We start from the raw sequence: 14,708 nt of genomic DNA, 5'->3' as shown, positions 1-14,708 counted from the left end.
AAAAAAGAAGTACTGGAGAAGCGTTTAGACAACACGCATGAGTACTAATTAACGTCAAGAAGAGCGCAGAAACTAGCCAGAAAGCTATAATCATGATTCAGAACTGAAGTGTGGGAGCTCATTTATCTTGTGCTTTCCTTATTAAGTGATGACTCAGATTACTTTGCTTTCCTGACTTCCACTGGACATTATCAATCAGCCTCGTGCTTTTCTGTTCTGTCTTCCCATGGATGACAGCATCTCAGAAAAGTTAAGGTATTTATAGTTCTGGAATTTTGAACAATCATTTAATTTTAGCCTAATAAAGAGGTTAGATTATTTAAGGTTCTAGTTTCAGAGTTCTACCCGGGCTTCCACTCTGCAGTCTTATGATGAAGTAATAAAACCACATGCAAGAATGGGCAGGAGTTTCAACAACTTAAACAACATTTTCAAAAAGAGCTATTTTGCCATTAAAAGTTATAACATTTAAAACCTTTAAAAGGCTTTAAATCTCAAGGCTGATGCAGCATCAAAACCATAAGATGCCTGTTGCATTCCTTGGATACTATGGTCACTTTTTGAAGATCCCTTTATCATCCTCTTGTATTCAGAAGGGGCACATCACTTTAGTGAGTGTATAAGTAAGTGTATAAGTATTTGAGAGCTGGATTTTAAGACATATTTGAAAGCCAATTTATATATTTTTAAGATATTTAATTTTACTGGTGCAACTTCACAAAGTCAGAGGATGGATCAGCCTGACATTCTTAGGGGAAAACACAAGTACAAGTCTGCCTTTGAAACGACTCATTTCTGTGAACAGATTGTCCTTTCCTAATACACTCATTTCCCAGCTTGATGTTCCGCCAAACAGTTTTTTTGCTCGTTTTGGTCAAATACAATATGCTGCGGGAAACACAGCTATTTGGAAACACAAGTTACAGTCACATGTCCCCTCTGCTCTATTCTTCAAGTACTCGCCTACCTCACTGCCAAAATATCTAAATTAGCCTACTCCAAAGCAGTCTCAGGAGAGCACAGACAGGGACTGGGAACGAAAGCCACCGATAAGAAAGGCCACTCGTGTGGGGTGAGCAGCATGAATCCAGCTGCAGTCTTCAGGCAGCAGCTTTATTCAGGAAGGTCTTTCTATGTGTGCACACACAGAGTGCACAGAATAAAAATTTACGACCCTCTCCCATCTTACCTGTCACTTAAGACAACTCCTTCTGCTTCTGGCGGAGCTATGGACAGTTGGAAGGGAGTGTTGAAGTAATGCTGCTGCTCGTCAGATCGATGGACTACTTCTCCTCCTCTGACCACCAAAAATCCAGAATCTCCCAAGTTGGCTGTATGTAAACGGTGACTTGTTCTGTCCAGAACTACTATACAGGCTGTACTGCTTCCTGGGAGCACAGAGAGGACAGGAACTGCAGTCAGCCTTGCACAAATTGGTTATTCTTTCACCGGTTTAATTCCTTAGTCAAATATTCCAATTATTCCAATATTTATCAAAGCTTACAAATCAGGACAAATGGAAATACTAAATAATGCCAAAGTTAATATATACTAAATATACAGAATGCTAGAAATCTTTGCGAGATAAACTACAGTTTTTATATAGAACTTATTTTTTCCTGCTTTGATTTTGGTAAACACATTATGCTGACAGATACCTGTTTTGTTCCACTTTATTTACAGTTTTCCATCCCAACATATGTCAGCACATTCTGCTATAGGACTGGATTTACAGAAGTCACATAAAATACTGAAATTCCGAAATCATTGAGATAATAGAATTCTAGTAGCATCCATACAATGCCAGGTGCCCTCCACACAGTTTCACTCATCAGCTGTAAATAAATCACGCCAAGTAAAGAACTGCTTGCAATTAAGTACTAGGTATTATTGCATTACTCTTGTCAGAAGATTAAAATGCTTTTCTTCATAGTACAGCCCTGTAGAGCTATCTTTATGCTTGAAAAAAATAATCCCATCACATCTTCAGGAAACAAACTTCACAAGTTTAAAGAAAACATGTTTCAGAGACAAATACTATTCCAGATTAAAGTTAAGATAGCGTGGAAGAGTATCTGCTCATCAGCCATGCCCAGAACTACCCCAGCCATGCCTGAGGGCACCGAGGAATTCTTGATTCATTCACTGCTAAGAGGCCACCAACTGTGCTTGGTTGCAAGCCACAAAAATAATGTACTGCAAAGACACCCATTCACAGACCGAGTCCTTCACAGCAATCAGCAATCACTTAATTTCTGCAAACAGGACAGCACATCCACCAAAAGAACTTTCACTCCCAAAGAGGGTGAAATACAGCTAAAGCATTTCTTCTTGAGTGCTACCTCTAAGCTAAGTCCCTACATGACCAGCTGGTGAACAGTCTTCATCCTCCATCCTAACGTTCTTCCAGCAGGAGTTTCCAAGTGCAGCTCCATGTTGGACAGACCACAGGCTCGCACTGAGCTAAACTTACAACCAGGCTTGCTGGTGCAGAGTCCAGCTGGCTCTAGGCACCACCTATTCCAGATGTTTCCCCTTCTCATACTGGGAGATCTCTGCAATACACTCACACTTAAACCACTCTCTAGTGAATATATAGGACCTTCTCCACTCTAGTGGATGGTAAGTCAAAGCAGTATCTTAGGAAAAAATCAGATTTTATATGTGGCTGCGTCCAAGATTGTTCTGCAATACATGAACTGTGTTTAAATAAATGGCACAGTTTCCTCTCACTTCAGTCTTATTTTAAAATATTTGCTAGATGCAATTCTGACAAACTAAGTATCGAGAGTTAGAGCACAAGAACAAGGAAAAGTTACTGCCTGATGAATCCTCCTTAATGAAGTCCTCTCCCTTCACTTTAACTGAACTCTAAATGCTCATTGCTTTGGTAATTCTGGGGGTTTATTTCTACTTCTAAAAATACTGTTCTCCGTTAAAGGAGAAACACTAGGGATCATTAGTTTCAAATTCTAACTCTATTAGCAGAGTGTAACTAGGAGGCCATGTGTGGAATGCAGATCTTGTGACTCAGCATATGCTGCTTTTCAGAATTCGAAAGGTCAAGCCAAGCAGGGCTGCCTCCGTCTACAAAGCCGCGGCGAGAGCTCTCACCAGTGGCCCACTTCGTAGATCCCTTACAGCTACATCTGCTTTGCACAAATAAGCACTATTACACAGACAGAATCCTAATGTAATTACCGACCACTGCTATTTTAGCGACACAGAAGGTCACTTCTGAGGTTCAAAACCTATTCTTTAGGCATATAATGCGAGAACATCTGTTCCGAAGCTCAGAAGACAAGTTAAATATAGCTTACACAGCACTCCTCTGGCAGAGGAGTTTAAGGTCAGGTGAGAAGCATGCGTATCACGCAGCGCAACGCTGTCGTGGTGCGTACAAGGTCACATGCCCTTTAAAAACGTATTCTGTTTTCAAGGTTGTCAGCTGAGGCCAAATGTTGCCTCTCTATCTGGCTCACTATTCAAGTTTGACACAGAATATTTTAAGCATCTACTTTAGTTTGCTTTCAAAAAAAATCTGTAACGATTCCTTTCCCAAGAATTATAAAACCAATATACAGTACCAGTGATTGTATGATATAAACTTTATATGCTTATATCATATAAGCATATGTGTTGACTTCAGTAACTGAAGTCAACCAATGAGGTTTAAAGTTCATTGGACATAAAAGGCAAGGGGAGCAGTAAGGCAAGGAACGAGCAGAACTGCATCCAATTATCGTCAGAAAATATTTTTGCTTGCATAGCTTAAGCAGAAAGCCACAACCAACCATTAAGAGTTTTCAAGGGAGAACAGTTATTTATACACCCGTAACAGAGAGGAGGAGTGCACACACCACGGTGTATTCTACTGCTCAACTTGTTTTGCAAACTCTCTGCAAGCACTGCTGAACTACCACCCCTCACACTTAGCCTTTTTTTAATATATATATGTGAATATATATACACACTTATGGCTATACACACATACGAGCACTTTGCATTACTGAATGAAGGTAATTTTTAAACAAACCTTGACAAACACACATGAGAAAATAAAGATACTACCAGGACAACTACATTTCTACATTATTTTTTTTTGTTAATTAAAAGATAAATGCCTGGAAATTCATCGTAGAAGCTGACAACAGATTTAAGCAACCTTGACTAAGCAGATGTCTAGATAACATACAAAACAGATGCAACGTATATATTTTTGCTCTCTTACCAAGCAAAGGTACTTTGTTCTGCAGCAGCTCACAATAGCCCGCGGTGAGGATCCCAACAGGGTTACTGGGTACAAACCGTCCTTCTTTTACCAAACGTTCACACGTTCGCATGAGAGTCCCTGAGAACTGAGAGGGGTCAACCCCGTAGTCTCTCCAGCCGCCCACACCATCTGCCACCCCTAGGAGAGAACAGAAAACAAGGCTTAGATGGGCAGAAGTGGTTTCTGAAACAAGGCTTTTAATTTTCGACATCATTCATGATATTCAGTAACTAAAAAGTAGGACAAAGACCTTGCTTGAAAGACATTTTTGATTATGAAATAAAAAAAAAAGAGCATATGATATTCAGTAACTAAAAAGTAGGACAAAGCCCTTGCTTGAAAAACATTTTTGATTATGAAATTAAAAAAAAAAATGAGCATGAGCATTTATAAGATAACTTCTGACATCAGCTCCTTGACAAATCTCTATAATCCGAATTGCTGAAGGTAAATGTCTAATGCTGAGAACTCTGAGATGAGGCTGACTTCAGTAGAGAACAACGGGAAATTTGGAGGGAAGGAGGGGTATTCAATCACATCAACCCTTGATTAAACCATTAAAAAGGAAATAGAGTTTTTATTAGCTTTAAATAGGAAAGTTTTTAAGATTTTAAATAGGATAGAAATGATACAGAAATTCTTCCCTACTATTCAGCAGCCCAAAGTTTTTCCCTTAAGCTACTTGCACATACGACGGATAATGCTTTCTATTTGGTAATATCAATTTCTGTAGAAACCAAACTTCCATTTTAAAAGTGTGTTCAAAAAAACCCACGTAACCAACACAATGCTGGGACCTACCCCTGCAAGGATAGCGTGTCGCTTACAGCTTCAGCCAAGCAAGAGAATGAAAACTGACTACGATCCAGTCAATTTTCATTCAGTTATTCAAATCAACCTAGACAGCAGAAAATTACACCAATTCTGCCAAAGCTTGGGAAGCTTCTGAGCAACGGTAGAGGCAAATAATGAAGATGCACATAGAAAAGGGGGGTGGTCAGAGGGAGATAAACAACAGGTATGACATTCTGCTGCTCATTTGGCTAAAGTATTTTGAACTTCCTCAGTTGGCTTCAACGATAAACGTAAAACACTGTCCAAAGGTATTCATGAGATAAAAATATTTCTACTTGGAAATTTTTCCAAAAAATCTTTTTGATCCTCAACACGTAAGGGACTAACCATTTCTAGCATGAGTTTCTGGAACACAATAAAGCTAAAATACTATGTTCCTGATAAAAGGACAAGTAGCCAATTTCAGATTCTGCTGAAGAACAACAGCTTCCTCAGAAAAAAAATGCCACTATCAGCAAAGGCATGAAAATTTGACTGAGAAGGTAAAACTAAGTTTGCCTCATCTACAAATGCCCTTCACACGGGACACCATCTGAAACTGAGACGGAAGGTTTAGAGCCGACCTTGGCACGAACTATAATCTGACAGGAGGTTATAGCCCAGATTCTCAACAGCCTATCAACATTAATCAGATTTCTCCCAAAAATAGTGCACAACCTTTTAGACACCTGCTTTGTCCGTTCGCTTTCTCAGAAGAATGCTATAGGAAGACAGATCCCCGTATTCACCTCTTCAGACCAGACCCCGGGAAGAAGCTCATCAAAGCAGCCCTGACATTCTCGGAAATGCCTTTTCTGGTTTCACCAAGAACAAACTAATCCTCTCTTCACGGGTCTCACAATTTCAGGTTAATGCTGAACTAACCCTTTGCTTTCCTCTGCTGTGCAGACAAGTCTAGAGTAAGATATTATTAAGAAAAAGTTCTAGATCTAGAACTTGAAACAGAAACTAAGCTTCATTTTGGATGACAATGCTCTACATGAAGCTACCACGAGTGGCATCTAGAACTTGAAACAGAAACTAAGCTTCAGTTTGGATGACAACACTCTACATGAAGCTACCAGATGAGTGGCTTTTTTTCCCCTTTAAGATGAACACAGTCCAGATATACTTTCTTTCAGCTGAATACAGCACTGCTTCACTGACAACAGGGTTAAGGCAATGAAAAGATGATGTTTGACAAGTATTGTCCACAGCTTTTGGCTCCTGAGGTGGTTACAAAACAAGCTCATCACCAGTTACGGAGTTCCCTCAAGCGATCTGTAAACCCTTTTTGTGTTAGTCTTCTTGGGAAATAGTGAAACAGAAATACTACAGCATTAAAATACAGTGCAAGAAAGCTGTCAGAGCAAGCACCTGGTAAGGTTAATTATCAAAACCAATTTCAAATTTTAAAGAAAAATAAGAGGATGCCACCTGATTGTTCACTTCTTACTCCAGGGCAGGAAAACTGAATCCATAATCATGGCACCGCACTTCAAACTCTATCTTGAGCCATGAAATGGCTTTGTCTGTCTGCCTTCCTGTCCGCTTTTTTGCAAGCTATAAACAGCTTGAAGCACGCTCTGCCAGCGCCTTCCAAAACAATCATCCTCTAGACGGTCCACAAGTAGGTCCTCTGCCTTAGCTTTGTCCCCTACTTCAGAGAACAGCTTGTCTGCTTAAGAATCAAGAGGACAGTTGTGTGTTCCTTCTCCACGGCTGGCACCGAGCAAAGGGGACCATCGCGTTCACGAGCAGGCCCTGGGGTTTGCTTCCACTCCAACCTCCACGACAGCTCAGCAGCTCCCTCACTCATGGACCACCACAGGTTTCTATTCCTTGATCTTGCCCAAAATGGACAACGTGGGGTTTTTTTTGCAAAGGTTTGAGATTTTTTTCTCCCCTCTTTTTCTTTAAACTGTATCTCTTGAAGGTGATAAGTCAGTTCATTTAATTTAAGTTAAATGACCTTGTTGGCTCCCAAAGCATGGCTCACCAACACTGCCAGAGCAGTCAAATGCTTCCTCCTGCTCCGGCACCCAGCCAGGAATTACTGCTGCCCCCAAGATCCATGGCAGTGCAAAGGCAAAGCACATTCAAGAAGCCTGATACCACACACTGCCACCTAGAAAACATCCACCTTTTTTATTTTTGCCTTAAAAGAAGATGTTTACATTCCCTAAGACCTTTAGCCATCCTGTCCTACCTTCAGCACGGTTTTAAAATAAAATGGGTACCTTTACACTCAATATAAACCAAGTGGTTTTATGGGAAAGGAATAGTGTGATTTTAAAACAGACTGAATAAACCGCTATTGAAATAGATGAAACGTAAATGACAAGAAAACTTTGAGATACTTGATATACAGCAAACAAGGAGCAAAACTATTTGTGAGATCTTTCCAACTCCAAAAGTAGCAAAACCTGAAAACTCAACTCAAAAATGGACTAATTTTTACATAACAGCATGCTTTCCCCCTGTCCCCAAAGGAAAATTCAAAGGTACTGCTATTGGCGGCGTCACTGCCAAGGAATAATGCCAAGTTCTATTCATTTATATTATCTCTGTTTTTATGTATGACCAAAAAAACCCTGTAAATATTCAAAATAACTAGTTTTAACAAGGGACTATTCAGATTTTCATTTTCTCACATTTCACTGTAAAACATTAAATATTGTTTTCCAGTATCCACCATTTGACTTAAAATAACCATCTTACAAAATAGGAATCACAGGCCATTCAAGACAAACCGTATGGCAGAGAAAAAATGCTGAAATTCAACTGTAAACTACCCTTGATTTTTTCTAACCCAGTCAATTAAACAGAAAATTTTATAGAAATAATATTTCTTTGGCTATTCCCTGCCCAAGCCTATGCAGAAGTGACACAAATGTCCACGTGACATGACAAAATGCCTGTGGCCAGAGGAACAACTACCATAAATAAAACAATTGAAAATTTCACAATAAATTACTTCTAAAGAATAAATGCTTCTCAAGTGTTTAACTACATTATGGAGAACTTTCACAGTTAACACTCCACCACATTGCCTTCTGCTGGAAAATACGCAACTACTACTGCCAGATTAAATACTCACTGCATGTGTCAGTCCAAAAACTGGCTCTTTCTAACTTCTTAAAGATTCCGTGTATCAAGATCTCTCAGGGAGAGAAAGTTGCGATGAAGTTTCAAGTCAAAGCACCAGTGACTGATGCTGCAGCACTGACACCGAGCAAGTGAATATACTGGCACTGAAACTTGTTAAAATTTATTTCAAAATGCTAAAAGCACCTGGGATAAATACCAGATGAAATGCAAACGTGAAGCTGTTTTGGCTGCCAACACATAAGGTTAACTGCAGAAGCCCAGGGAACAGCCAGCCAACCCCGAGATGAGCGATATGTGCTTTTTCTTGCCCACTTTTGTAAGTCAGATCCAAATGTTCTATCCAGTTCAGAGCAAATATAAATCAAACAGGCTTAAAGTTCAGAACAAAACCACAATGCTAATCAACCCCTGTTTAATATGGTGTTATGAGGGGAAGTCCTGGCTAGCTGGCAAACTAACCCACCCACGGTCAGAGTCCAAAAGTATCACCCTGTCCCAAAAATCTCTTGAAAGATGCATACTTTCAAAGGTTGCATCAGCTAAGAATAATAATCACAGAGAGAAGCACCAGGCAGGCACAAGTGAGCCAGCAGGAATTGCTTTTGCACGCAACCACAATTAACTCTGTAAGACGCCCCACACATCCCACTGAACTTTAAATTTCTTGAGATCCTGACCTGAATTAGCACTGAATCACTGGTAAAAGAACATCAAAAGGATAGATTTGTGACCGAATCTATTTCGCATCAAACACAGAAGGCTAAAAAAGGTAACAAAGTGCAACCTGTTGCACTCACACAAGTTTGAAATAGGGCACCTAATTGTCAACATATCAGAACTGAGATAAACTGATAAGATTTCTTGTGTTATCAGCGACGAGATAAATCACACACCTCGGTAAATTATCCAGCCAGAGCAAGTCACACGCTCCAAGCCAGCGCTCCTAAAGCATCACTGGCAGCAGTTGTGGGATCACAGTGTTACAGCCAAACCGTGTCTCCTTCTCCCCCCCGAGTTTTGACAAAAAAATAACCTGGTTAAACACAAATCCCTGAAGGCAGACTGTGTGTGACTGATAACTAGTTACAAAAGGAAAGGTTACTTATTCACGCTATGCATTTTAAAAGTTACAGCAGACCTTAAACTACCATTGCATGAAATAGAGAGGTACTGGAAGAATAACTGGCCGTGTGATAATGAGGAACAAAAAAACAAGAAGCAAAGTGAGAGATAATATTGAAGGAGACTGAGGGAGAAAGAAGGAACTGAAAACATTAAATTGTGCATCTACTTCCAGGAAAAAGAAGTAATTCCTTCTTTCCCCTCCTCCCCCCTTGCTACAATAGACTGTTGTTCCTGGAACAGGTTTTTACCAGGTAGATCTCTTAAACATTTTATTTGAACCCCAGAAATCGCTCAGTGGATTTTGGAGCTACAGGAGAACACTAAACTGTTATTTATCTCTGAAAGTTTCGTAAAAGCTTCCCTACGTAGTTATAACCACTTCATCTCTCAAGGTGTTGAGCAACCCTGGAACTCGTTTCGTAGCTGAACTGCTACTGATGGCTGGTGTTTAAACGCTGAGAAGGGGCAGCTACTGTGGAACAGACCCCAGCCAAGCTCTGCTGAAATTACTTACAGCCCCAACAATCCCAGGCTCACAATATTAACAGCACGGGTGAACCAAAGTAAGCAGCCTGAGATTTTTGCAACGTTTCCTGCGCCATAGGTATGATTAATGCTCACCTGCTGTACTGTGTTCAGCTTTGCTCCTTCCCTTCTGTGATTTCTGACAGAACCTGCTTTTTGTTCAAGATGTACTAAGATGTGCGTATCAACAGAACACTGTCTGCTAGCAACGAGGATCAATAGCACTTACAATTAAAATAAGCATTCAATTGCAAATTCTGATCAGAATGCATCGCGTGCGATGCCCTTCCAGAAGCTGTGGTAAAGAAGAATAACCTGATTTTAGTTTCATTCTCGGAAAGAGAGCTACCACATTTCTAAGAGGTTACATTCAACATTACTTAAGAACAGCTCTGCTGACACTGGGATTAGCTGTATTGACAAGAATGTCAGTGAATAGAATGGTTAATGGGGATGCTTCTCAATAATTTGTAGTTTCCCTACAAGTGACAGTACTCATGCTCCCATGTTAAAAGGGAATTTCATTTGGTCTATTACAAACTAAGACACACACACATTTTTTTTTTTCAAATCACCGATTACTCCCGCTAAGATGTCCTGGGTTCTCCCAATAAAGTAGGTGAAAGGCTACTCTGAAGCAAGCAGACAACTCCCCCCCTCTAGTGTGATAAGCTGTGACAAGGCAAAAATCTCTTTTAATAGGTATGATACCAAATAAACCACTTCACGTTGTCTTACACAACTTTCAGGTACCGAAGTAAGAATCCCTCCCTCCTCTACAGTTGCCAGAACAACCTTGACATTTCACCCCTCTAGTGTGATAAGCTGTGACAAGGCAGAAATCTCTTTAATAGGTACGATACCAAATAAACCACGTTGTCTTACACAACCTTCAGGTACCAAATAAGAATCCCTTCCTCCCCTACAGTTGCCAGAACAACCTTGACATTTTGTCTACAAATCCTTTTATGTTTTGCAGTTTACTTTTCCTGATGACAGTGAGACTAACAATATTCCAGGGGCTTTGCCACTCTAGTGGTTTACATACCTCCTACGCAGGCTGCTGACAAACCGAGTTTTCAAATCAAGTGTAATTACTTTCCGTTTAGAGTAGCTGCCCTACAATACCCTCTCCTCCCCTCCCAGTAAAAATCAAGATTTGCAGCAAACACAAGAGTTACCATATTTTAACTTTGCAGTGGACAAACAGTACCCTGCTGCCAGACAGTTTTTTCCTACTACTGCTGGGGGACAGAAATAGTTTGGAAGACTAGTCAAGTCACACTGGCTACACCCAAACTTCTGCCCAGCACAGACATTGTATAAGTGATGCTGTCACGGGATGCACATTGGTTGCTGTAATGTTTCAATAGTGAGTCACACAACAGCCTGGAAAATCCATAAAAAAATAGCAAAGACATCAGGAGCCTGATAAGGCAGGAATAAGCAAGAAAAGACAGATCCCAACAACAGAAAAAAAAAGATCACCAGCACGAGACATCTCAAAATTCATAAACACGCTTTTAAAGTTAATTCAAAGTGAATGTGGTTTGCTCCCTATGCACTAAAAATTCTACTTGTGTGCTCATTAGGAAAAAAACAGAGATGTCACTTTTTGAAGAGTTTTGGTTTTCAGCTTTGAACAACAGTATTGCTGTCTTCAAAAGTTACAAAGGCATGCCCTCAGATGTGAAGTAGTACATAAGTCTCAAGAAGATATTAAGATATTTGAATATTTTGAGGATCCAGACAAGCAAGACACTGAAGATATGGAAAGATACAATATGGTACAAGCAGCAGCAAAAAGGAAACACAGGCCTGAATCATAAAGCTCTAGAGATTAGTATTAGTAGTAAAGCCATTTCCTTTTCTTAGGGTGATCCCAAAGGAAACACTCTGGTTCTCAGTTTCTTATTTCTCCCTGTGCTCAGAATGGGAAGAAAACATGTAAATTTGACAGGTACATCCCAGACAAAACTAAAAACAAGAGATAAATCCCCCAAGAATCCAAGCACACCAGTAATAGCCCTTATCAAGCCTCTAACAACTATGGGAAGACTGGAGATACCATGACTCTTCATAAGCTTTCTGTTGATCTTACTATGAAAGGGTAAAGCACAGACTAGAAGACACTGTTAAATTTTTTGCCTCAAGACTATACATTATACATATAACAAAAGAAGTGTTTAGCATTTTTCTGTCTGCTGTAAACACACCGCCTCGTCAACTTTTGTTTGACCTAAGAAAATGAATCCCCAAGCACTCATGCCAAACGGCTGGGAGTAGCTCTTTCACTATTACACCACACCCATATCCATCCCACACAGGCATGCTTCCCACATATTGGTTCTAGAAAAGACTGGCACAGAAGAATTTTAAATTACTTATCTGGCATGGCTTTGTCACTGATGAGTATTAGGACAGACTAAGTGAGACACTTGAAATTTGCTGTTCTCTAAAAGCACTCTTACTGTGCCTCGTGTTCCCTTTGGTTAAAACCACATGAGCCTCTTCATTAAACTAATGCTGAAAAATGAGGCTTGAAAAGCCACAGTTTTGCTGAGGTGCAGAGTGAGGCCGGTATTGAGTTAGCACAAAATTTATGAGGGTCTTTTAAAAACAGAACCTCAGATTGTGTGATGAGAGTTAAGAAGAACAGAGAGCAGGAAAACACCGGTGCTGAAACTCTTCTTGCAGCAGCGTAGAAGAGCTGGTTGAGAAAGGGAGAGCAAAGAGATAATCACAGTAGCAGAAGCAAGGAGAAAACCACTGTGTTTGTCAACTTAAGAACTACAGATGAAGTAAAGGCATCAAGTCAGATTTCATCAAAACCCATCCTGAGCATTACTGTTTGCAGAATGTACAGTGATCCTGGGTTTTCTGGTATGTATATCAGAAAAGCAATAAAGAACTAACAGTAAAATACCTTTACAGGGGAAAAAAACCAACAGCTTTTCTATTTAAATTATTTTCTTCTTGGTACTTAAGACATCCTGGTCTGAAGCTGCCTTGGCTGTTTGATCCTTAATTGGAGTTGCAATTTTGTTTGTTTTCAAGTTGCCATGAAAATGAATGCAAAGACCAACTTAGAAATGCAATTCTCTGTTGATTCCAGCAGGAAGACAAGGCAAGCTGTAGGTCCACAAATGGCAATTACCAAATATGGCCAAAAAAACCCTAAACATCATCAAACGGGTCTAAATCGACCCACTTCCCCATGCAAAGAGTCCACCTACAAGTAAAGGACATTGTGCATTTCTGCCACAAGCAAACACCAATTTCTGAGTTATTTATCAGTGGTGGCCTAGTATGAACTTTAAAGGCAGCCAGCCTTAGTCACATGTTAAAGTAAGGTTGTCCAACAGCTAATTCTAATAGAAAAAAGTTTCTCTGGAACAGGCCCAACAGAAAAGATGCAGAGTATCTAAAAGGCAGAGTATCTAAAATGCATTGACCAGTTTTCCACATCTCCTTGAAAGCTGCAGCATCACCCTTAAAAGTAACAGCTCCCTGGAGAATAATCAGCAATACTGTTACCCAGCACCAAGTTAGAGCTTTCTGAAAAAAATGTCTCAGCTATATTAAATGGCAACCAAGTTACAATGACAGCACCAAATCCTGAAGAATCACTAAGCACCATCACAATACTGCAGTGCAATCCCACCACTTTTTAAAAATAAAATTAAAAAAAAAAAGGGGGGGTGGAGGAGTGGGGGAAAGGGAAAGGAAACTTTTTTTTTTTTTTTAAACGTCAGAGTTCTGGTGAAAAACTACTTCTGTCAGTTGCTTGAAAACTAACTTCTGCAGAATGTCAGTCAGCCCAGTTCAACCTTGACTACACAGGAGAAAGGTCATGCACTGTCAAAAGCAATGCTGCTCATAAGCTGGAGATTCCATTGATTATCTATAATTATTCACTACTTCTAAAATTTAAACCCTTAAGATTCATCTCGCAGGCAAATCCAAACCAGGGAGCATAATCAGGGCAGAACAAACGCCGAAATGGAAGTTTGACATTTGAAACCAGCCTCAATGTCACTTTGCCTTTCACTTGACAAGGACACGGTAGGCGCTAAAATCAGGAAGTGTCCCTTTCGATGATCCTTTAGGTGGAAAAGCGACACATACCCAGGGGGCTGGGGTAGGTTTTAAGGTGAAATGCACCATGAGTTATTTCTCTGGCTTTTGGAACCACTAGGCCTTACAGGCACCTACAGGTGAAGCGCCAAGGCTGGGCCCCGGCCCTCACAGCCCCCAGCCCCACAGGCGGCTGCAGCAAAGAGCTTTTTTCTTTTGAAACTAAAAAAAAGAAAAAGAAAAAAAAAAGAGAGAAGTAGCGCTGACATTGACAGGCAGAACCGGCTCCTTTGTCTACGACTGAGCCGCTCCGCCATGTGCGGCTCCAGGAGGGGACGTCGGGACACACCGACACCAGGGACACACCGACACTCAGGACACACCGAGCCCAAAGCCATCCCCTCCGCTCCCCCCGGGGCCGGCCCCCGCCGGTACTCACCCAGCACATCTGCCGACCGGTGCCGGGCCACGAAGCAGGCGTCATCCCCGTAGCACATGCCTTTCTTCAGGATGCCCTTGCGGAAATCTTTACCGAAGCCACAGCTGGCTGTCACCAAGCTGTAGTCACGGGAGTCCGTCTGCGAGAGGCCGCCCAGGACTGCCCGGGCCACCAGCCTGCCATAGGAGAGCACCGAGAACATGGCGTGGGGCGCCCAGCAGCCCACAGCCAGGAACGCGGGGAGCCACCGGCGCAGCCGCCTCCTGACCTGCGACCGCCCGCCGCAGGGAGCCAGCCTTCCCCTGCTCGCCGGCCGGCTCGCCT

The 14,708-nt window shown here is 41.2% G+C and overlaps 1 protein-coding gene across 1 annotated transcript in view; it reads right to left on the bottom strand.

Annotated features, from left to right (window-relative positions):
- PPTC7 (PTC7 protein phosphatase homolog) overlaps positions 1-14,702 on the bottom strand; it is a 41,930-nt gene extending 27,228 nt beyond the window's left edge. Inside the window, exons 1-3 of the mRNA XM_014964277.1 lie at positions 14,385-14,702; positions 4,232-4,411; positions 1,190-1,388 (exon numbers count right to left, since the gene is read on the bottom strand). Coding sequence (XP_014819763.1) covers positions 1,190-1,388; positions 4,232-4,411; positions 14,385-14,586 — 581 coding nt within the window. The 5' untranslated portion in view covers positions 14,587-14,702. The remainder of the gene's footprint in view (positions 1-1,189; positions 1,389-4,231; positions 4,412-14,384) is intronic.
- Between the last annotated feature and the right edge of the window lie 6 nt (positions 14,703-14,708).

This window comes from Calidris pugnax, unplaced genomic scaffold (genome assembly GCF_001431845.1).
Source record: "Calidris pugnax isolate Ruff unplaced genomic scaffold, ASM143184v1 scaffold32, whole genome shotgun sequence".
Lineage (NCBI taxonomy): Eukaryota > Metazoa > Chordata > Aves > Charadriiformes > Scolopacidae > Calidris > Calidris pugnax.
This window is presented reverse-complemented; position numbering and strand designations above follow the sequence as displayed.